This window comes from Coregonus clupeaformis, chromosome 1 (genome assembly GCF_020615455.1).
Source record: "Coregonus clupeaformis isolate EN_2021a chromosome 1, ASM2061545v1, whole genome shotgun sequence".
In the NCBI taxonomy this organism is placed as follows: domain Eukaryota; kingdom Metazoa; phylum Chordata; class Actinopteri; order Salmoniformes; family Salmonidae; genus Coregonus; species Coregonus clupeaformis.
The window spans coordinates 23,077,298-23,100,555 of record NC_059192.1 but is presented as its reverse complement, the minus strand read 5'-3'; the positions used below and the strand labels follow the sequence as shown (position 1 = coordinate 23,100,555).

At 44.2% G+C, this 23,258-nt stretch overlaps 1 protein-coding gene and 1 long non-coding RNA gene across 2 annotated transcripts; one reads left to right on the top strand and one right to left on the bottom strand.

Annotated features, from left to right (window-relative positions):
- Nucleotides 1–443: 443 nt before the first annotated feature.
- On the bottom strand, nucleotides 444–9,755 carry LOC121547628 (ATP-dependent RNA helicase DHX8-like). Its single transcript, XM_041859022.1, has 22 exons — nucleotides 9,586–9,755; nucleotides 9,108–9,193; nucleotides 7,938–8,010; nucleotides 7,150–7,241; nucleotides 6,925–7,028; nucleotides 6,449–6,817; nucleotides 6,174–6,318; nucleotides 5,735–5,938; nucleotides 5,572–5,659; nucleotides 5,376–5,473; nucleotides 5,115–5,262; nucleotides 4,374–4,555; nucleotides 4,065–4,259; nucleotides 3,751–3,936; nucleotides 3,447–3,657; nucleotides 2,948–3,270; nucleotides 2,660–2,815; nucleotides 2,394–2,531; nucleotides 2,175–2,303; nucleotides 1,773–1,969; nucleotides 1,484–1,663; nucleotides 444–1,368 (listed from the first exon to the last, which is right to left on the bottom strand). Exons 1-22 carry the CDS (start codon nucleotides 9,734–9,736, stop codon nucleotides 1,149–1,151), a joined length of 3,675 nt encoding a protein of 1,224 aa, XP_041714956.1. The 5' UTR covers nucleotides 9,737–9,755; the 3' UTR covers nucleotides 444–1,148.
- Nucleotides 9,756–13,339: 3,584 nt separating this feature from the next.
- LOC121548274 lies at nucleotides 13,340–14,626 on the top strand. Its single transcript, XR_005996641.1, has 3 exons — nucleotides 13,340–13,467; nucleotides 14,112–14,208; nucleotides 14,444–14,626. It is a non-coding gene; the product is annotated as an uncharacterized LOC121548274 (long non-coding RNA).
- The last annotated feature ends 8,632 nt before the right edge of the window (nucleotides 14,627–23,258 follow it).

Below are 23,258 nucleotides of genomic sequence, written 5' to 3'. Positions count from 1 at the left end.
ATTGAAGAACCCTGCACTAGGCCCTCCATGGAATGAGTTTGACACCACTGCTCTACAGCATTTGTTTTGTTTTCAGAAAACGCTGGCTTTGGTCGCGTTCCCCTTCTCTGATGGTGCATGTATCAACCAATGGTCACGTGCCACGTCATCGACTATGCCGTCAGGCACCGGATTGCTATAAAACATGTGGTTAGCTGATACGTAAAATACCTATCCAGGCATTGTAAGATCGGGCATGTGTCAGCAACACCTGGGCAGAAGAACGCGCCCATTGGTAACAAGCGCGTTACATAATGAACTTTAAACTTAGATCACACTTCCGGGTTCTGTGTGTAATACTTTGTGTCACCAGGTGGGGCTAAAATCATTGTCAATATGACCATTTTACCCTACACCAGTGTGGCTGCCAATAAAATGTTCTAAATTAAACATTGACAACAAAGTAAGAGAGCAATACAATATTTAATGAGTGCAGAAAGTGTTAGGATTACAATAGCACAGTAAAGTACAGTAAAGCAATCACTCAATGCTAAACAAAGACAATGCCCAAGTACATAGTCCCATCCATTTCCCTTCGTTTTATAAAAGATAGCCTGCTATAAAAAATAACCTCTGTTTTAGGAGCACAGTGCTCTGAGACAAAGACATTCACTGACTTTTCAAATTACTGCCCAGTACCGTTCCTATTCAATTTGTCATTTTCTGAAGTTTTCACCACAGGTCAGATGTGACATTCAAGTAAAACAAACAAATAAAACAGTTTCGCTGTCCTTGATGCTCAGACAGAAGATTGATTCTCCTCAGGGGATGAGACATTGATTCACATTACCCAAATAAGTCTGTAAGGACAGGGAAGCAATGACCTGGCCCCTCAACCGCCTCACTTTGCTAGTCGTCTTCTATACAGATCAAGAGAGAGAATTAGGCCTACCGCTACCTCAGATCAAAATGACAGCAGTTTAATAAAAACAGCTGAGCAGACATAAAACACATAATTTACACATGTCCAAAAGAAGCAGACAATGCTTGATCAATAACATGTTACAGCTAACAGCTAGCGAGGCCTGTTGGCTCAGGCACAATGTCTCTCCACGGTATTTCTCAACCAGCTGATACAGGACTGTGTGTGGAGATACACGATAGAAATTCTAGCGCCGACGGAAGGCGCGGGAGATTCTCCATGCGTTGGGCTCTTCGTAGCGGTTATAGAGGGGCTCGAGGCGCTGCTGCTTCTTCTGTTTGCTGAGGCGTGTGGGGTCGGACACTTTGAAGAAGGCCGGCGAGAACTCTACCAGCCAGCGTGGGTCAATGGTGGTCACCTCCCGCATGTACTCCTTCGTGGTCAGCACCAGCTCATGGTACACCACCCTGTGGGGCAAGAGGACAAGGATGTCCAAGATGGCTCAGTAACAGTTGACATTCAATGTAAACTAGTGACTAATCCTTCAGTCCCCATGGTTATCAGAAAAGAGTGTTGACTCACCACTCAGGCTGGCGGTTGAACAGGGCACTGGAGGGGTGGATGTACACCACCTGCTGGTCAATAAGGGTACGGTAGCCTTCCTGGGGATCCTTTTTGGCTGCGTTCCGGAAGAAACCACTGCAGATGGCCTTCTGTACACGCACTGTGGCCTTTCCGCAAGTCACCACGTCCAGTTTATGTCTGAAAACAGGTCAAAGTGTTTGGATTTGTGTGAGAAGATGTCATGTAAGTGAGGTGTCTTTGCCAGATATACAATTAACTCCATTGTCAAATGGATAGTAGGTCCTACCTGTCCATGATACCCAACATCTGTTTGCGGATGTCCTGGGCTCTGCGCAAGGAGCGGGCCTGGATGAAGTTCTCATAGCACCAGGGGTTGGAGAACTTGTTGTTCTTCCAGGAGTTATAGACAGCCAGCAGGGTAAGGTGGTCTCCTTCGGCCTGGTGGAACTTGGCCTTCTTCTGGTCAGCCAGGGCCTGCTTGTCCTGAGACAGAGAATTAAAGGACTGTTAGCCACCAAATGATAAACAATGGCACACCATAGAACTGCATCATTGAGGTCTCCACCCATAACGGTAAACCTCAACACAACATTAACCTGTGCTGCAAAGAAAACAAAATCTAATCAGGATTCCCAGAGGAGTGATAGAACCCTATTTCAGTGTTAATGAGTCCTGTGATTTGCTGTACCTTGGGCCTGTAGAAGACGTTCTGCACAGACAGCATGGAGACGATGGTGAGCATCTCCTCACTGCAGCCCAGGTGGACGGACATGATCAGCATCTTACACAGCATGGGCTCCAGAGGGAACTCCGCCATCTGACAGAGAGAGATTCAAAGGATTCATGAATCCTCACTTTCACGTTTCCTAACAATCGTTTCCTTTTCATGCTCTTAACTCCATCTTACCCTGCGTCCAAGTCGAGTGAGCAACCCTTCATCGTCCAGAGACCCTAGAGTGTAGAGCTGCTCCATAGCTGTGATCAGCGTCTCCATGGGAGGAGCGTCCATGAAGTCAAACGACAGCAGGTCATTGATGCCCATGGCCTGAAGGAAGTAAGGAGAAAGGGAAAGTGACGGGATGACACCGGATGAGTAGGTCTGCGCAGACATATATATATATGACAGATGCGTGCACAGTGAAGGTTTTGCCACTTTTGTTACTGTGGGCATACCTTGAGAGACAGCACAGTGCTGGCTAAGTTAGTTCTCTGGATCTCGGGCACGTTGGTGGTGAGCATCTCGTCTCTGTAGGCTCTCTCGGTGTACAGCCTGTAGGTCTTCCCTGGACCTGTTCTTCCAGCTCTTCCAGCCCGCTGCTTGGCTTGTGCCTAACAGAGGTTACATTGAAGCCCTTAGCATACCAAATCCTAATTGCAAGGTATGCAAAGGGATTTAGACAGACCGAGGGGTTCCAATGTGGGTACAATTTAGAATATTAATTGAGTGATTAACCAGCCTACCTGTGAGATGGGGGTCACCACCAGCTGGTCGATACCAGTCTTGGAGTTGTACACCTTTTGCTTCACAAAGCCTGGGTCCACCACATAGTAGATACCGTCGATGGTCAGAGACGTCTCAGCAATGTTAGTGGCAATGACGACCTTTCTGCTGCCAGGAGGAGCAGGGTCAAAGATACGGGTCTGCATCTCGCTAGGCAGGGCAGAGTAGACCGGTAGAATGATGAGTTCAGGCACTTCAGGTCCCAGTGACTTCATCCGTTCATACAAGATCTCACAAGCTGTGTCAATCTCCTCCTGACCCGTCAGAAACACCAGGACATCACCTGCAAAGAAGGAGCGAGAGAGGACAAAGATAAGGTTGATATCTCTTGACAATCAAGGTTGAATCTCAACCGGACATTTTAGAGCAATGGATTTTCATTCCATGCAATGATTTAGGTCAATTACTTTGAATTACAGTTTGACTATAGACTGGATATAAACTTTGTTAAAACTGTACCTGGGGGCTCAGTCAGGTGGATCTGCATGACGGTGATGAGACTGGCGTCCAGGTAGTCTGTCTCAGGCTCTTTGGTGTAGAGCACCTCCACTGGATAGGTACGTCCTGGGATGGTGAAGATGGGTGCTTCATAGAAGTACTGAGAAAACTTGACGGCATCAAGTGTGGCCGAAGTCACAATGAGCTTCATGTCCGTGCGTTTCTGCACCGTCTGAAAGAAGGAGGAGGAGAAGTGTTTGTGTCTCCTTGACATTATAGTGATGTTTAGATCCTCAAGTCAAGGGGAAACGAGACCCTGGTATACCTTCTTGAGCAGACCGAAGAGTACGTCAGTATGAATGGTCCTCTCGTGGGCCTCATCCAACATGATGATGGCGTACTGGCCAAGGTCTGGATCTATCAGACACTCTCTCAGCAACATACCGTCTGTCATGTACTTAATCACCGTCTCAGGGCTGGTGCAGTCCTCAAAACGAATGGTGTATCCAACCTGGAGCGGGAAAATGAAGACAGAAGTTAGAGATCACTACAATCAGCATTGTTCTGCGATCAGATGTGTTAGACATCACCTCATGGTCACGTGTGTTAAGATATATGCAGTATGGAGCGATCACTCACCTCCTGGCCCAGACAGCAACCGTACTCTTCAGAGACTCTCTTGGCCACGGACATGGCAGCCACACGACGTGGCTGAGTGCAGCCAATCTTCCCCCGAGTGGTGTAGCCTGCCTCGGCCAGGTACTGGGTAATCTGGGTGGTTTTCCCAGAGCCAGTCTCTCCAATAACAATCAGGATCTGGTTATCGTGGACAGCCTGTAATAGTGGAGTACAGATGTGAGCAAAATCAGATGTCATGAATTATTAAAAATGGTTGATGTTGACGTAAAAATAACTAGCGAGGTAACATATGCTAACTGTTGCACAAACCTGTATGAGCTGCTCTTTGAGCTTGTAGATGGGTAGGCTCTCTCTCTGCTCCAGGATTGACATCGCCGTCTTCTTGCCATAAGAAGCCTTGTTGCCCCCAAAGGCATGCTTCTTCCACTCCGGGATGTCAGTTGGCATCATGCCAATGCCTCTCATGTTGGCTGCAATCTGTCTCCCATCAACTGTGTAAAAGGAAAGTGTGTTCAATTGAGATGAACTGGCATGAAAATCTAACTTTTAAAAGATAATATTCTGTTACCTCATACCCACATAATGTTGTTGACTCCTCCTATACTTGTATTTGTGGACAAAGCATACATTGGAGGAAAAAGAAACACTTGAAAAACCCCACCTCGAACTTGTATCTCAAACAGACTGTTTCAAAAATTGAGGGAAAACTATTTCAATCAAATTGTAAGTCATTATGCGTCATTTCATAGAAATCTGGAAACACTGGACATTCACTTTAACATCCATCCCTTCAGATGACCAGTCTAGGGCCCTGGCAGCTACCTTCCACCCACACAACCTCCCCTACCACCCTGGATCATGTAGGACCCAGCACACTACAGCAGGCCACTCTATCCAGCCTGTTAGGATGCTAAAGGAAACTAGACAACCATCTCCAGCCCTGCTAACCCTGAGGGCTACTGCTGCTACACTGGAGGAAGTCTGACGTAGGCGGCGGTGGCTCAGACCGGACTGTGTTTTGGATTACTGTATGCTTCCACACTGACTTACCGTCAGGCAGGGGGTCTACCCAGTGTTTGTTCAGGCCCATGGGGATGGAGTCCATCTCGGCCTCTCGCTGACACTGCTTCACCTCCCTCCTCTCCTTAGCCAAAGCACTCTGCATCATGGCCGCCTGGGACAGCGAGCCGTCTGGATTCTGACAGAGGGAAACAGAGAGAGATGCATTTGTTCACACTCCTAAAAAGGATGAAATCAGTCAAACAAAATTACCTTAAAAAGTAGGATGGTCAAGAGGACACAGGAACATACCTTGACAATCTTGACAGGGCTCATGTCCATACTCTGTTTAGTGTGTCCTCTCAGGAACGGAGGCTCCTCCTCCACCAGCTCAATCTCCAGGTCCTCATCTGAAAGACAGACATGCGGCAAATCAGCATCCAATGCATTGATGTGAATCTCAGCCAACAGTGTTTTTCTATACACAATAACAAAAGTCATCTTTTACCTTCTTCGTCATCCACTTTGGGGAGGATACCGGTCTCCTCGTCAAAGTCAGGGAACTCCTCTTTAGAAAGAACATTAGCAGCAATCATCTGAGGGCAGATAGAAAAGAGCATGATTAGATGAAGATCACATTAATAACAGCCAAGATGTCTTGATACACATACCTGTTTAATCTCCCACTTTTCGGGGTCTGATATCTTGGTGAGCCTCTTGCGCTCCAGTGTGTCGTCCTCCAACTCAGGGGCGTGGCCCAGGTTGAGGTTGGTTGGGCGGTCGGGGTTTCTCATGACTTTCTCCTCCTCACCATCAGGGCCCTGGTTCCTCCTCCTGTTGGGGTTCAGGTCCTCCCCTGTTTCCTGGTCTACATCCTGGCAACCAAGGGAAGAACAAATGAAGTGTTTCATTAATCATTCAGAAGTCTTTCATAGTGCTTTCCAAAAGTTTCAAATTCCTGTTTGTTTTGCCCACATGATTAGCAGAGCTTGTTGAGAGATGAGATGAAACCATGTCACTCTCTATACAATCATATTGGCTCTATATAGTAGAACACACTCAAAGGACAGTAGGCTTTGACTTCATTCCCGCTCTGTGTTGCCGTCTCACCTTCATGCTGAGGCTGGTCTTGGAGCCAGTGAAGGACAGCACCTTGATCTTGACCCTTTGACCTTTCTGGACCACGTCAGCCACATTGGCAACGCGTCCCTCTCTGCGTAGCTCGGAGATGTGGACCAAGCCCTCCCAGCGTTTCCTACAATCCAAAACAAATAAGGCTTTCAACATTGGCCACTCAAAAGTGAACCAAGTTCAAACACAAACTAGGGTAATTGCTATTGAACTAATGACCTTTGACATAGCATTAACCCAACTACTTTACTGACCTCAGCCCTTCCAGTTGCACGAAGCAGCCAAACTGCATGATGCTGGTGATTTTGCCATTGAAGATGTCCCCCACAGTAGGCTCCTCTGGTGGAGGGCGGTCCACGTGTTTGTCCTTCCACCGGTCAGAGCCTTCCTTTGTGTCCTTGTCTCTGTGGGGGCTGGGGGTGCGACTGCGCTCACTCCAGCGAGACGCACGTTTCTTACCACGGTCGCGGTCCCTCTCACGGTCTCGGTTTCTCTGACGGTCACGGTCCCTAGAGCGAGATCTAGAGCGTGAGCGGGACCGAGAACGGTGACGCCGCCTCCTGTCCCGGTCTCTGCTTCGGCTTCGGCTCCGACTTCTGCTGTGCCGCCTCTTTTTGTCCGACCTGAGAAATACAAACAGGTAACATAAGAAAGAGCTACAACCTATGTAACAACTGAGCAAAATGTGCACTTGAAGCTAATAAGAGTTGAATTGGTGAAATGTCTTTACCTGCTCTTGCTCTTTGAGTCTGATCTGCTCACACTCGGCATGAACATCTCCAACTCTTTCATGGCGGCGTTGGCGATCTTCACATCGTCTTCATCCAATATGTCCTGGGGGGGTCAGGAAATGGTAGGCCAAATGTCAGCAGGTCAAAGTCAACCACAAAGTATAGCCAATACAATATATTTCACCTGCGATTTAACTAGGTCATAACAGCAACATCAAATGTACCTTGGGAGCAGGATCGTCTGGCCTGCATAATGCAGGAAACAATTCCTTCAGTTTGTCCTTGTCACTCTTCTGCTTGACCACAGGCTCAAAGGCTAAAATCACAGAGTAAAGGATCAGCAACTCAGCATATCATCAAGTCTACAACATTGTAACAATAGCATATACACTGAGTGTACAAATCATTAAGAACACCTGCTCTTTCCATGACATAGACTGACCAGGTGAATCCAGGTGAAAGCTATGATCCCTTATTGATGTCACTTGTTAAATCCACTTCAAATCAGGGTAGATGAAGGGGAGGAGACAGGTTAAAGATGGAATTTTAAGCCTTGAGACAATTGAGACATGGATTGTGTATGTGTGCCATTCAGAGGGTGAATGGGCAAGACAAAAGATTTAAGTGCATTTTAACAGGGTATGGTAGTAGTTGCCAGGTGCACCGGTTTGTGTCAAGAACTACAACGCTGCTGGGTTTTTTCACACAAAACAGTTTCCTGTGTATATCAAGAATGGTCCACCACCCAAAGGACATCTAGCCAACGCGACAACTGTGGGAAGCATTGGAGTCAACATGGGCCAGCATCCCTATGGGATGCTTGACACCTTGTAGAGTCCACACCCTGATGAATTGAGGCTGTTCTGAGGGTGAGGTGCAACTCAATATTAGGAAGGTGCTCTTAATGTTTTGTACACTCAGTGCCCATACCTTTACAATTTGCACTAAGTAAGTGAAAAGCACACATCACTATAAATTATTAGAGGATATAGGTGGAATATAGCTCACATACCTTTGCTTGTAGATGCCTTTGGTGGAGGCCGCATCGTTTGAATAAGTCTGAGCAAATTGCCGACGAGTGAATCCTGAAAGATGGAAAATAAATGTTATGTCTTCATATCAAATCCATAAACATCTAGATCATGGGTCTCCAACAGGTCCATCGCGAGCTACCAGAAGCTCCCAGCCCACCTATGAGTAGCTCGCCAAACAATTCTGATGCAATTTTCACGTGTTCCACCGCAAACTGTCATAAACAAATCTCACAAGGATCAGACACAGCAAGCTCCCAGCTACTATCTAATCAACGCAACATTGACATTATCCCACCCCTGGTTAGCCACTATTGGCTTAAAAAGCCAAATCTAACACAATATCTACCAATTAATATTCAGCAATATTGCCCGTCTGTCTGTGTGGTGCGTGCATTTGTCTATCACTCCATGTGTAGCCAGTTGATGTGGGTTGACAGAAATACTTTCCCCAAAGCCTTCTCAATTAAATGTTAACTGCAAAGTAGGCCTACCTGGCAGATGTATAATTTGTATGGCAGAAGTATATCAAATCAAATTTTATTTGTCACATACACGTGTTTAGCAGATGTTATTGCGGGTGTAGCGAAATGCTTGTATATCATGAGTAAGTATATCGTTTGTATCTATTACTTGTTATTTGCAAACTTTGCCATGAAATTAGCAGCAGCTGTACAGAACCTGCTAGACCTGCACATTAGATGGCACATTCCTCACTCGCTAGATGCACAATTAAATGGCCAGATGCTCAATTAAAGGGGAATTATACACAAAAATCAGACCTAAAACATTATTTAACCATTGACATGGACTCAGAACATCCAATTTTGTTGTTTCTCTACGAACAATTGTACTTTTGAGGGGGGGAATCACAGATTTTACAGAGCCCCCCTTAGTTGTTTATTACCCATTATTTTACCAGGTATATTACCAGGAAACATACCGCACTCATTTATCTTGTACACTAAGGACCCGGGGAAGAGTTGCAGGGGAAATGAGAATGTGCCTATTTGAAAGCAAGATTTTAAAAAATTAGTAGCTCGCTACATGTTTCATTTTTAAAAAGTAGCTCTCATTCTAGAAAAGGTCGGAGACCCCTGATCTAGATAGCTACAGTAGATAGCAGTAGACAGTAGGAAGTCTGTACTTACTGTGAATTCCGCTCCATTTTTCAGCAGAAGTGATTTGAAGCCATCAAATGTTGGTTGCTTTTCAGCAAGGCTGATGACAAACTCGGCTGTAAAACAGCAAAGAAAACCACTACATTAGCTAATTCTGGATGTATCTTATTAGCCAAGTAACGTTAGCTAGTCCTAAACATTTTGAGTGTAGGTTTGATTTGCTCGCTAAAATGACTAACACGTCAACTAGGGGCAGCGATAAAGTTGGCATCGTTGTTAGTAACGTTCGCTGACTAAACTCAACTCCACGGTTTACTAGTTAGTTACCTAACTTAGCTACGTTGGTGAAATCATTAGCTAGTTTAATAGCTAAATGGTTTACTCGGGCAGATAACAACCTGACTGGACAGATGATCTCGAGTTGCTAGCTAACGCGTCGCTAGCTGTTAGCCATTGCATTGCCAACTAACAAATATTATATTGAAAGTTCACTTTCAGTTTTACATACCTAGATCTTTATCGCTTATCCCCAAATGGTTGTCGAGTTCTGTGCACACCTTGGATACCAACGAGAGGTATTCCAGCTGTTCTAGCTCGTTATCGCCGATGTGTGACATTATCCAAGAGATTGTTTTGTGTTCAGAAGAAAACAGCAGCATACATTTTGGGCAAGTGTCTCATCAGCAGCACTAAAAAAGTTATTCCGGGTCACCGAATTTGGAAACGTTCCAAATAAAAGTCCCCCTCCTAATAGTAGAAAAGTGTGAAATACCTGTATTTATTCATGATACATTAACAGTGATTCATATTTGCTCATATTTAAGTGACATTTGCATTAAATGTGGGTTTTAAAACATGTTCCAAGGTCAAATAAATGCCTCCAATGCAAATCACTGTATAGGAAATATAATAATATATTGTGTTCCCTGCAATACTTGTACAGTGGCACCTAGAATAGTTTTTGCTCTATTAGCCAAAATGTATTCCATATACAGTGATTCGCATTATGGCCAATGGAATGGGTGGAGTAAAAAGCCAGCAACACTCCATTCAGTGCCCCATGAAATGACACCACTGAGTTCAGTGCCCCATGAAATGACACCACTGAGTATTCCCTACAATACTTTTACTGCAGCACCTAGAATAGTTTTCTTCTTCTTCTATAAGCCCATATGTAATGCATATACAGTGATTTGCATTGTACCATATTGTCCAGGCACCCAGTGGCGGCTCCTGAAAAAATTCTCAGGAGGGGCAATTTTTCTGATGATTTAGGTGACCTACACACATTTAAAAAAAGATATGTCCAGCAACAACATGAAGACAGGGGCAGCATATAAGTCAATACCAGAAGCATTTATTGACTGATCTCAAAAGTGTTGGCTTACCAGGGTTGGTGGAGCCCTCAGTTTCATCTTTGCCTCGCAAAGCTAACTCAAACACTCCGCAAAAACTTCACACACTGGATTAGCCGGCTGAGGATGTGGCGGTTCTTGCTAATGTCGTAGTAAATATATTTGTTATAGTGAATATGGAATATGATATGTTGAGTAAAATGTTGTGCTAAGATCTATTTAGGTCAGGAGCTGGTTATAAGTTCTGTTCCTATCCAATAACAATGGACAAAAGGGTCCTATCTTGTCAGCCTTGTCAGCAGGTGGCCAAGGACAACACCCACGCCATAGGCCTCTCAGTTCTTCCAACTCACGAGTTCTTGCTCTGAGGACACACACACACACAAACACACACACACACACATCATCACTGTTAAACACACACACACACACACACACACACAAAAATCCCCTCTCTTAGGCTGAACATTTGAAGACAGAGAACCCGACTCAGAGCCAATGCAACAGTGACAGTAGCCTGGAGGGGACCTCGCCCAACTCATCAGGACCAATCAGAAGATCAGAACTACTAGATTGAACCTACTTCATTTATTGCATAAAATGTCTGCACACAATGTTTCGGGGCTCTCTTCAGATAATAATAATAATAATAATAATATGCCATTTAGCAGACGCTTTTATCCAAAGCGACTTACAGTCATGCGTGCATACATTTTTGTGTATGGGTGGTCCCGGGATCGAACCCACTACCTTGGCGTTACAAGCACCATGCTCTACCAGCTGAGCTACAGAAAGTGGATACTCATGGATGCGCATTGCAATTGTAAAATGTCAACACAATTGGAGACACCACGTCATTTTTGGAGACATGTTATTGACAGTAAACTATTGTAGATGCGACTGCTAACTAAATAAAACATTTTAGCTGGCTAGCTAATCATCTTAGCTAAATGTGGGGCAAACAATTCAGTTATTTACCGTTAATTTGAGGGATTGGGGTGAAAGAAATCGAGTTACATAGTGATACTTTACGATATACTGTATTGACAATATCGCAATATTTTAGCGCTAGTTGGCTGTACCTGCACCAAAACACCATTATTGTTCCTTCATAGCTTGTTCTCAATCTTTTCACATTGGGAGCCAATTTGTTTTCAGCACTTTTATTTCCATGACTGATCAAAACTCGTTCTCATGGCTTTCTGATCCCTCTGCAACAGACATATGGTGCGCAATAAAATCACAGTATCGAATCGCAATACGTATAGAATCATGAGACTCGCAATGCTGATGCATATATCTTATCGTGAGGTTCCTGGCAATTCCCAGCCCAAGTTCATTTGCCACAACAAATCTCTTCGCTAGCAAACGCGATGTCTTCTCCAAAACGGCAATGTGTCTCCAGCAATGTTTACTTTTTTGACGTTCTATGGCATCTCCACTTTCCAAGCATATATGACCACATGTAATATTTTGGTAAGTGATGCAAATAGTGAACTATGTAGGGCCAGGATGTAAAATATATGTAGCTGCAGCAATTTCTCTTATCTGATATGGTAAGTAATGGGGCTTGATTTATAGCTCCCTAAGAGTTTGACGAACGGGTCCGTGAACGCGATTGCAGATATCTTTACCTCTGAATAAACTGCCTTATATTATACAATTATCCACCTTGTCCAAAAGTCTCTACTTTTTCTCCGTTCTCCAGTAAACTTGTTTTATCAACAATAGTAAGGTTCAATGACACAGAAAGCAGTTCAATGTCGGGGTACAGAGTCGCTCTCTTACCAGGATCGCGGTCCGCTCTGACCAGGGTGAAGGTGACCGGCTCCACCTCTCTGTCCGGGACTCTGTCATCCAGTCAAGTCTCCCAGCTGTATTGGGATTCCGCTGCCAGCAGCGTTTTCATTATTTAGTCCGTTCAGAAGCGGGTATGTACACGATCAACAAGATCAGTCCAAAACCGAAGATCAGTCCAAAGCAGAATGTTTGCAGAATGTTTGTAAACTAAGTCTACAAATTAAAAACATAAAATAACGCCACACTGCAGGTCGCAACATAGACGCTGATAGCCGCCATTGTCTTAGTTACGTTCAACGTTACGTCACGTATGACGAAAGCGCGTAAGTGCATGCACACAGACACCCATAGAGAATGTATTGAAAGCTTTGAAATGTGAAAAAAATAGATTTTACATGACAGGCTAGAGAGACTTCTGGGCGATTTTCAACCTGACTGAAATCGCCCAAAAAACGGGCGGGGCCATTTGAAGCACGACTTTAGCCTGATTTGACATTTAGTGGCTGGCAGATCAGACGTGAACACTGATAACTGCTGTTGCCGTGATATAATTTTTTATAAATTTATAAAAAAAAAATATTATTTTTTTATTTTTTTATTTTTTATAATTGATTAGAAAAAAAATCCCTTCCTTTTCCCGTTTGGCAGTGCGTCGCCCATATCGCCCTATTGAACAAGCCGTCCCTGCAGGCACCCCATTTTAAGCTGTTAGACCACAGTAAAGCCAGCAACACTTCCTATGACCTAGTTTTTTGTTCAAACTCATCTGATTTGTATTCTACGACCCTGGTTCTATGGGCAAACAATCAATCGTTTTTCCTGTACAGTGCAATTTGTTTGTGCAACACAACAAAAATACAATATTGATTTTGTATCATACGCATAGACTTTTATTTTGAAGGCAAAATTGATAACCGGAAGTCTTAATGTGGATAGCTGGTGCTGCTGCAATGACGCAAATAATTATTTTGACGATGGAGTATGACACCATTTCCGATTCTGCCGGAAATTAGTATGTGTGATGTAGTTCTTTAATTTTGTCGCCTGGTGGTGCTAAAACGATTCCCGAGCTGGACGGTCGTGGAGCATTTAAGCCCTGAACAGCGCCTGACAGGTAACACTGTCTCCAAGGCTGCGTGCGTCCCCCAAGACCAGAACCAATTGCTTGCAAGGAACAACGAGCCATCGAGCCACGTTCAAACAGATCCAGAAAGCTGAACCCTAGAGTAAAAAATGTAATATAGCATCTTTCAAAATTAAGGCAACTTTATACGGATATTTCACTGATTGTTTGTTAGCTAGCTTGCTTGCTAGCAGGGCTGCTAAGCAAGCTCACTTGGCTAGCTAGTCTTGTGAGCTAGCAGTTAGCTAGGTAGTCTTGTTAGCTAGCTACTGTAGCTAGCAAGCTAGCTAGTTATCTACGCTAGTTGTGAGCTTGCATAACTGATATGTGCATAATTATAAGGGACACTTCCTGTTTTATGGATAATATTTACATTTACAGAACTCAATTCCTGGCAGGCTGATTAGATTAGCTTTCAGAGCTTGAGCAGACTCAATAGCAGCTTTAGAGGTTGATAAATCAAGATGCTGCCTTGTAGGCTGTTTCATGAGAAAAGCTCCTTGCAGGCATATTAGCCGTCAAAGTGCCTTATAGGCTGATGCATATGATCCAGTGGGTAAGCTCTATTCCTGCCAGGCTGATCAGATGTAATAGCAGCCTCAGAGGCTCATAAGTCAGGATGTTTCATGAGCACATTTTTGGTCTATCGTTTTGAATGGAGTCAACACTGCTACCTGACCTTAATTGTAGTCATTCTTCAATCGATGATTGGATGTACAACTTTGTATCACTAATGTTCTTGTCTTTGTCTTATAGCTGTGTGATGGTTGACCGTGACATGAAATAAATAAAGGCAATCAAATCAGTCTTCCCACAGTCTGCAGTGTTACTTTGCTGGTTCCATGTACTACAAGTAAGTATCATGAAACTATCTGGCAGCCTCCTTTCAAAATTCAGTGTCACAATGATTAATTGACATATTTACTTATAAAGATGCTTGCCAGGCTAATTGGTTTACATAGAACTCCAATGATTGCATTTTGAAAGCAATTGAAGAGGTAATTCAGTAAAAAATAAAATATGTAGGCATAGCAAGAAATAGTAAGAAAGGTCTAAAATCCTAATTAAAATTAAATGTTCACTCTTAGGCTGTACACCAGTGGCTAATAAGTGGAGATGGGGGGAATCTTAGGGATCCCTCAGCAAGGACCGGTGTGGTAAGACGAATGGTGTCTGAAGCATTGCAGTACAGTAAGTTATGCATCTGATATTGTGTAACATAATATTGTTTAAACTTAATGGTGCACTCCTTAGTCGTAATGTAAACATAACAGTAGGCCTGCCACATAATTCTGAAGAATGAGGTTGGAGAAATGTTTACCTCGCTCAAATTCATGGTAGCCGCGCAAGACCATCCTGAACTAGCGAGCTTCCACTCTGTTTCACTCGCGGTTTCAAACCGTGAGCAGAACAGTGGAAGCTCAGACGATTTCAGGATGGTCTTATGTGGCTATAGTCATAGGTCTAGACGGCTCAGAATGGCCATCAGTGACAGCCCATTGGGAGTTTTGAATGTACTCTGAAGCCATAAAAGGTTTATCTGTCATGGAGAGGTTTGTGTGGGTTTGATACTTGCACAAAAGATTGTTGGAGAAATTCCCCCCAATGAGGAAACAGATACAGATGTCATTGTGACAAGATGCTGGAAACCAACTACATTAGGGCAGAGGGTTTTTTATATTAGTTTTATACAGAGCAGGGCCCGGTTTCCCAAAAGCATCTTAAGGCTAAGTTCATCGTTAGAACCTTCGTAGGCACATCGTTAAATCTCAGAGCTCTTCCCAAAACAATATTTACTACTAAGTTGCATTTGAAAACACTTTTTATTTACCGACTGCCTCAGACCACTCGTAGAACAGCTAAGTGCGTCCTTAGATGCGTTTTTTCCCTACCGCGTCACTTTATACACATACAGTGTGGAGAAGAAGGCAAAACAGTGCCCCTTCAACCTCAGGAGGCTGAAGAAATTTGTCTTGGCACCTAAAACCCTCACAAACCTTTACAGATGTACAATTGAGAGCGTCCTGTCGGGCTGTATCACCTCCTGGTACGGCAACTGCACCGCCCGCAACCACAGGGCTCTCCAGAGGGTGGTGCGGTGTGCCCAACACATCACCGAGGGCAAACTACAAGCCCTCCAGGACACCTACAGCACCCGATGTCACAGGAAGGCCAAAAAGATAATCAAGGACGACAACCATCCAAGCCACTGCCTGTTCACCCCGCTATCATCCATGTGCACAATGATGTGCCAAATCTTGATTTGATGTGCCAAATCTTGATTTAGTGTATTATAATAGGGTAAGCATTAGAATAAGCCGCCTCAATATTTGCAGCCATAGGTGATAATATCTTTCTAGGAGCTGATCCTCCGTCAGTATTGTGGAATAATTCAAATGTTAAGGTGAGATTTGGGAGAAAGCTGATCTGAGAACAGCGTTGCCTTTCTTTCGATCCTATCAGTATCGACACATGCCCCAACGACACACTTAGTGAACGTTCTCTCTGCGTGGTGTTTTGGGAAATGTATGTACATCTTCGGCTGTTGTAGGAAAGATGCATCATTAAAACACTCTTAAGCCAAATGCCATTGCTATTGGGAAACCGGGCCTTGAGCAGTTTTATTTTTAAGTGAACATTCCAGGCAACGGTTTTTGACCATTATTTTTTATTTAATGAAATACAGACAAGCCAATAACAACAATGACAAGACAACCCTTTTGAAGAAACCTCTCTTTCTAGAAGCATTAAATAATTCTGTATTTGGGGAGTTTTGCCCAATCTTCTCTGCAGATCATCTCAAGCTCTGTCAGGTTGGATGGGGAGTGTTGCTGCACAGCTGTTTTCAGGTCTCTCCAGAGATGCTTGATCGGGTTCAAATCCGGGCTCTGGCTGGGCCACTCAAGGACATTCAGATACTTGTCCCGAAGCCACTCCTGCATTGTCTTGCCTGTGTGCTTAGGGTCATTGTCCTGTTGGAAGGTGAACCTTATAATAATAAAAAATAATATGTCATTTAGCAGACGCTTTTATCCAAAGCGACTTACAGTCATGCGTGCATACATTTTTGTGTATAACCTTCACCCCAGTCGGAGGTCCTGAGCACTCTGGAGCAGGTTTTCATCAAGAATCTCTCTGTACTTTGCTCCGTTAATCTTTGCCTCGATCCTGACTAGTCTTCCAGTCCCTGCCGCTGAAAAACATCCCCACAGCATGATGCTACCACCACCCTGCTTCACCGTAGGGATGGTGCCAGGTTTCCTCCAGATGTGACGCTTGGCATTCAGGCCAAAGAGTTCAATCTTGGTTTCATCAGACCAGATAATCTTGTTTATCATGGTCTGAGAGTCTTTAGGTGCCTTTTGGCAAACTCCAAGCGGGCTGTCATGTGCCTTTTACTGAGGAGTGGCGTCCGTCTGGCCACTCTACCATAAAGGCCTGATTGGTGGAGTGCTGCAGAGATGGTTGTCCTTCTGGAAGGTTCTCCCATCTCCACAGAGGAACTCTGACCATCAGGTTCTTGGTCACCTCCCTGACCAAGGCCCTTCTCCCCCGATTGCTCAGTTTGGCCAGGCGGCGAGCTCTAGGAAGAGTCTTGGTGGTTCCAAACTTTTCTTCCATTTAAGAATGATGGAGGCCACTGTGTTCTTGGGGACCTTCAATGCTGCAGACATTTTTTGGTACCCTTCCCCAGATCTGTGCCTCGAAACAATCCTGTCTCTGAGCTTTACAGACAATTCCTTCGACCTCATGGCTTGGTTTTTGCTCTGACATGCACTGCCAACTGTGGGACCTTATATAGACAGGTGTGTGCCTTTCCAAATCATGTCCAGTCAATTGAATTTACCACAGGTGGACTCCAATCAAGTTGTAGAAACGGTCTGAATACTTATGTAAATAAGGTATTTCTGTTTTTAATTTGTTAATACTTTTGCAAAAATGTCTGTAAACCTGTTTTAGCTTTGTCATTATGGGGTATTGTGTGTAGATTGATGAGGGAAACAATTATTTAATCAATTTTAGAATAAGGCTGTAACGTAACAAAATGTGGAAAACGGCAAGGGGAAATGGAACTCTATTCCCACTCATTCTGGCCAGGACTAGTAGTGGACCATACAGGGAATGGTGTCATTTTAAGACACACAAACCTTTTATGTTATACTTTTGTTCTATTATATTAACAGTGAAATATAAAAAAGAAGTGTCTTGTGATAAATTTTTTTTGGCAAATTAATTCCAAACGAACCGAACAATGATTTACATCTTAGTTCTTCCCATTCACAATTAGAGACATCAGATTTCCTCATCAACATCATCCTTTAATCAACTATTGACTAGACTGGACTGGTTCAAGTAAAATAAACGCTTTTAAGAAATGAAAACAAAATCTCTATATTCAGGAGCTGTAGGTAGACTGGACTCCTGTAGAACCCCAGGCTCAGTGCAGTAGAGGAGCTCTAGCTTTGGGTATGGAGTGACTGAAGGGACAAAATGCAGTTACACCCAGGCAGAGAGAAATGGGGAATACAGATCATATACAGCAATACCTCAATAATACTACATTGTCTTCTTTTCAAGAATGACACAATATGCAAGAGTTTACTATGCATGCAGTCTGTCCATTCTAATCTTAATAAAGGACATATAGGGAACTAAGACAAGAGGATGAGTAGAGACAAACACAACAGCATAGAACAGAGCAGTGAGACATACAATGAAAGGGGAGAGAGAAGGGAAATAGATACCATAGTCTGGTAAGGGACATATCGAAATGTACCAGGGGGAGGGGCTGGTCAAACTAAAGGTGTCATAAAAAGAAATGCAACCCCCCCTCCCCAAAGTTACAAATATTTTCACGACCCTCCCCTTGTACTGTAAAATAAATTGAACACCCTCCCCCCTCATAGAATTAACTCAAAATAATGTTTACGACCACAAATAACAATAACTGTAGCGACCCTGTGTTTATAAACGTGGATATCGACTTTGCCACTTCAGCATGCTTTTGTGGCACAGTCGATGCCAGGCAGGGCTACGGACCAGAAGGATGAGGTAAAACTGCTAATTTCCTGCAATTCTACACATTTTGTCATAGGAGAACGAGCTCACCTTCAATGCAGAGGAATACTCTGATATCTCAGGTACGCTTCATCAGTTATACTGTCCTTTTAGACACCAATAGACTTTCATGGTACTGAAAGTATGAGTCTCATAATTTACTACCTAGCATATTTAAACTGTGCTTGTTTATAGCCATAGTAGTGTTGGATGACACAAGGAATCACCGCTCCATGGCAAAATTAGTAGAATTGCATGAAATGAGTTATAAAATAGCCAAATCTTCTCGCCGATCCATGGCAAAATGTGTATAAATGCAGGAAATTAACTTTTTTTCCCCCGCTGTCAACAGGGGGGCCGCTGTCACGAGGGGGAGGGGTGTGTGTTACACCATAGAGAATGATAGAGGCCTCTAGTGGCCAAAAGGCCAATTTAGCATGGGCAGCGCCATTGAGGGCTTCCACCATTTTAATGTAGTCAACAGGGTCGGACTTCCAACTTCATTGGCTGATGCCTCCTGGTGACTCTTTTGGAGTCATGTCCAACCGGGTCATCAGGTGGGATCAGCCAATCATGAAAAAGAAAATTGCCTACTTCAAAATGGAGATTGCCTCAATATACAAAGATGAGTCCTCTATCTATCTCTATGGTTTACACACTGTGTTGACCTACACAATGACATACACCTTGCGTTACACAGCAGTTCACACAGGGCCAGGGACCCAGTGAACTATGTGGGATTCATTGTAGTATTTGACAGCAGTTATGTTTTTCTTTGCGGCATCATGTCCTGATGACAAGAAAAAGCCCCAGAACATAGTCAATAGGAGAGACCTGCACTTTTATCTCTCTCTGCAGCTTTCTCTCCCTCTCCCTGTTATGTAATAGATGGCCAGGAGAGGTTGCAGGCGTGATGGAACCTGACAGACGCGACATCCCTCCTGCGTGTGCCGGCATTACCCACCCTCCTCCTCTCCTTCCTCTCTCTGCACGTCCACACTCACTGACCCAGTCCCAGGACCCCCTGCTTCCTCTCATCTGTCTGTCTGCTTACCCTCTCTCTCCCTGGGCCATCGGTGCTAGCTGAGTATAGCCTCACCTGGCTGCCCCCTGCTTGAGGCCCCCTGGTTCTAAGCTCCTTATGCCACGGCTAGCATCTTCCCATAACCCATTCATAAACACACAGCAGCACTGAATCACTGCTATCTAGGAAGAGCTGCAGCCACAAGTGCATCATCTCTCTTACGCTACACTCTCTTTTCAATGTGAGTTTTTACAACTCTAGAGATAGTTGAAGTGGTTTCCTTGTCTTACTTTGTTGTGCTGAGTTACCCAGCTGCCCCTGTTTTTCAAACCTTTTCTTTGCACTGCCATCTCTGAGAACTCTCCTTCCTTTCAGGAGACCCACTTGCTCCCCCTCCTTTTCTAAAGTCTCTTCCCTCCCTTCCTTCGTTAAGATTTGGCTATCCTTTATCCCCCCTAATTCTCTACACCCTGGCCCACTGCTCAGGCCCCAGCCAATGGCTTTTATAATTATCCCCACTCCCCTCTTCTCTTTTCCAGCGTGGTGTAGCCTACATGTTCCTATATGTCACCTGACCCGGCAGAGTGGAGCTGAGGACACCGAGGAGGGATGAAGTGGAGACTCTTGCGTAATGAACTTACACGTGTGCAGACGGGTGGGTTTAGCCTATGTGTATGCGAGTGAGAGGGATGGAGAGGGAGTAGAAAGGGATGGAGAGGGAGAGATGGAAAGTGACAAAAGGGCGGGAGAGTGGAGTGTAGGAGAGCGAGTGCGGGCAGAGCGAGAGAGAGGACCACTGTCAGAGTCAATTCATTGTTGCTTGTTTACAAGTGACGCGGGAGTGGAAGGGGTGCGGGCGACAGGTAGTCATGCCCCTGTGGTTGGCTTTACATTCCCCTGTTTAACCGTCATGGGAGTTTATCCACGGAATGCAGGGCTTTTTCCATGTTTATTTCTCGTCACTTCATCTGAGCGGTTTGCTGCATTAATAAGCCCGGGGCAAAAAAAGAGAAAGGAAAGATAGAGATCAAAACAAATCTGTGTCGTTGACTGACAGGCAGGAAGTACATTCACAATGCTGTTACATGTTCAGTATGACAATGGCCGTGTTCGAGAGCATCAAATCTATGATGCATTGTGGGTAAATGTTGACAGATCTACAAATAATAATGAGTAGTTATTTATGGTGCTAAATGATTTGTAGATCAGTCAGTCGGCAGCGCTGTCGGCTGCAATGTCGAACAAGCCCACAATGTGAGCTTTGGCTGCGTTTAGACAGGAAGCCCCATTCTGATATTTTTTCCACTAATTGGTCTTTTGACCAATAACATCAGATCTTTTCACATCGGATCTTTTTCAGAGCTGATCTGATTGGTCAAAAGACCAATTAGTGAAAAAATATCTGAATAAACACAGCCATAGTGTCGGGGAAAGAGTGCGTAAGAGAGAGATGGAAAGTTTCTGAATGCCCATACACGTGTGAGTATATACTTGAATTGACAGCACAGCTGGCTGCGATGTTTGCTGCTGAGTGGAAAATTCCTACAACGGAGTATGGAGAGAGGGAAAATAGGGAGGAGGAGGAGGGGGCCACTAAGGGGGAAGGCAGGTCTAGGGTCGGAAAAGCAGGGGAGGGATTGGTTGGTGGGAAAGCTGCCATTGTGAGATCACAACCCCCACAACAGCTTCCACCCACATGGTGATTGAGCGGGCTCCTTGCAAAAGATTAATAGCTGAGACAAAAGTATCAATGAGAAAACACTGCCTATCTGTTATAATATGTCATTATGTGACTCATTCAAATTGACTGGCTTTCACATTGATGAAAATATACGTTTTAGTAGAGCTAGGTTTTGTAAAAAAGAGAGGGAACATTTCAGCATATATTGTTCATCCCACTTCTGATTCTTGGTAAATCATGTCAGGTGTACATATGTGTGCAAAGGTGATAGCTTGCCCATGCTGACCTGAAGCTGTGAAGCTTGGGTAATGCAGTCTTGTTGCCGCCAGGGGGTGAACACAGTCAGCCGGGCCATGTCCTCACCTGAGGGAACCCTCACACTGTGCTGTCTGGGAATGTGAAAGCTTGGGATGATACCCTCCGCATCAATTGTTTATTGGAAAACGTAACATGCTAGATTTCACCGGCAATCTAGTGCATTAAATCATCCCTGTTTGTAAAAAAAACTACATGAAAACATTTTTTAAACCTTATACGGCACTTTGATGTATCTGTGTTAGATTTCAGAGTTGATCAGTTACCAAAGAAGAGAGAATTCAGTGTGACATGTAGCCTACTGATGTGACATGTACTGAACAGTGTTAGCAGCCGCATCCATTCAATCCCATAGTGACATGACAGGTTCTGTTTACTCATAATTTTCTGGAATTTCTGCATGACGCATTTCCCTCATTGGCTGACTGCAAACATAACTGAGTTTAGCAAGTGTACTTTTCCTACATAACATTTCCCCCAAAAAAGCCTCCACTTTTCCACAAACCCTTTCTGAAATCGTGAACATGTCAAACTATAAAGGGCTGTGAAACTGTTTGTTTATACGTGTTCTTATTGCAGTGGAAAGATATGGTGTATGGAAATACAGAGATGTGTGCCAATCTGTTTAGGGTTTATATACAGTACAAGTTTCAGTAAAGCAGTGCAGTGTCTGGGAGGGATGGATAGAGAGGTTAGGGGTTCTGATGGGGGGGACGCTGACAAACACTACTTGCTTTTGTTGCCAGGCCTTTCTTTGTGCGTTAGACAAACAATCAGTCTGCTCCAGAATTCCCCTGTTTACGTTCCCCTGGCGGTGTCTTTTCCTCAGGAGGGCGATGGGGTCACTGAATTGGGAAATGAAGACTGTTTCGATGTGTATATGTCAGGCAAACATGGGTGAAGTCAGTGAAGTCCACACAACCCATCTCCCTCCCTTCCCAAGCATTCTTTTATAGTGGTGCCTGTCAACAGATGTATCAGGTAAGGCCTGGATATAGCCTACTCAGTATACTGTATGTCTAGCCATCTGCAATAGGTTACATTAAACACGGTTGAAAATTACATTTCCCCATGTGAGTTTCACTTCTCCCCAACTCTCACAACTACTAATCATTCATTAAGATAATAATCAGTCATTTTTTTCTCGCCCCCCCTTATCATTACCATTATATAATACCCACGCTGCACTGGCACAGAAATAGCTTGCTAAGCTTCTTTTTTTTTCCTGATACATTTTCTTACACCATGATATTGGCAGGCTCAGCTAACCCACTGTTAACAAAGGGATGGCGGAGGAGGAGGCAATAACAGACCAGGGAGCGGGTGAATTTAAATTTAGTCACATATTTATTACATAAATATATAGTAAAATAGACCAGCGACAATTACCATAAAAATATCTTCCTTTAAAATCCTGACCATAAACAAAGATTTGAAAATCACACACTGACAATTACAAACACGCTGATTGTCTGGACCGGTCATAAGCAGCCCACCACAAAAACCTGACATCACACCACCCACTGGACTCTTATTGGAGGAGAGGGAGGGTTCTGAGAGAAGGGGATAGGACGAAGGTACAGGTTCAGGAGGAAGGGGGTGGAGTTTGGGGTGGGGTTAGTTGGTTGGTGGCGGTGGTAGGTGTGATGACGGTGTGGGTGGTGTGAGAGGAAATCACAGTATATATTCAGAGGTTGTGTGTGTAAGAGAGAGAGAGTATTTTGCCCAGAGCTTGCCTACGGCCTGCCTGTGTTTGACTACCTTGTATTTGTCCCTGTGCTTTGTGGGAATTGATCCTGAATACTGTTTGTCATGTCCTTGTAAC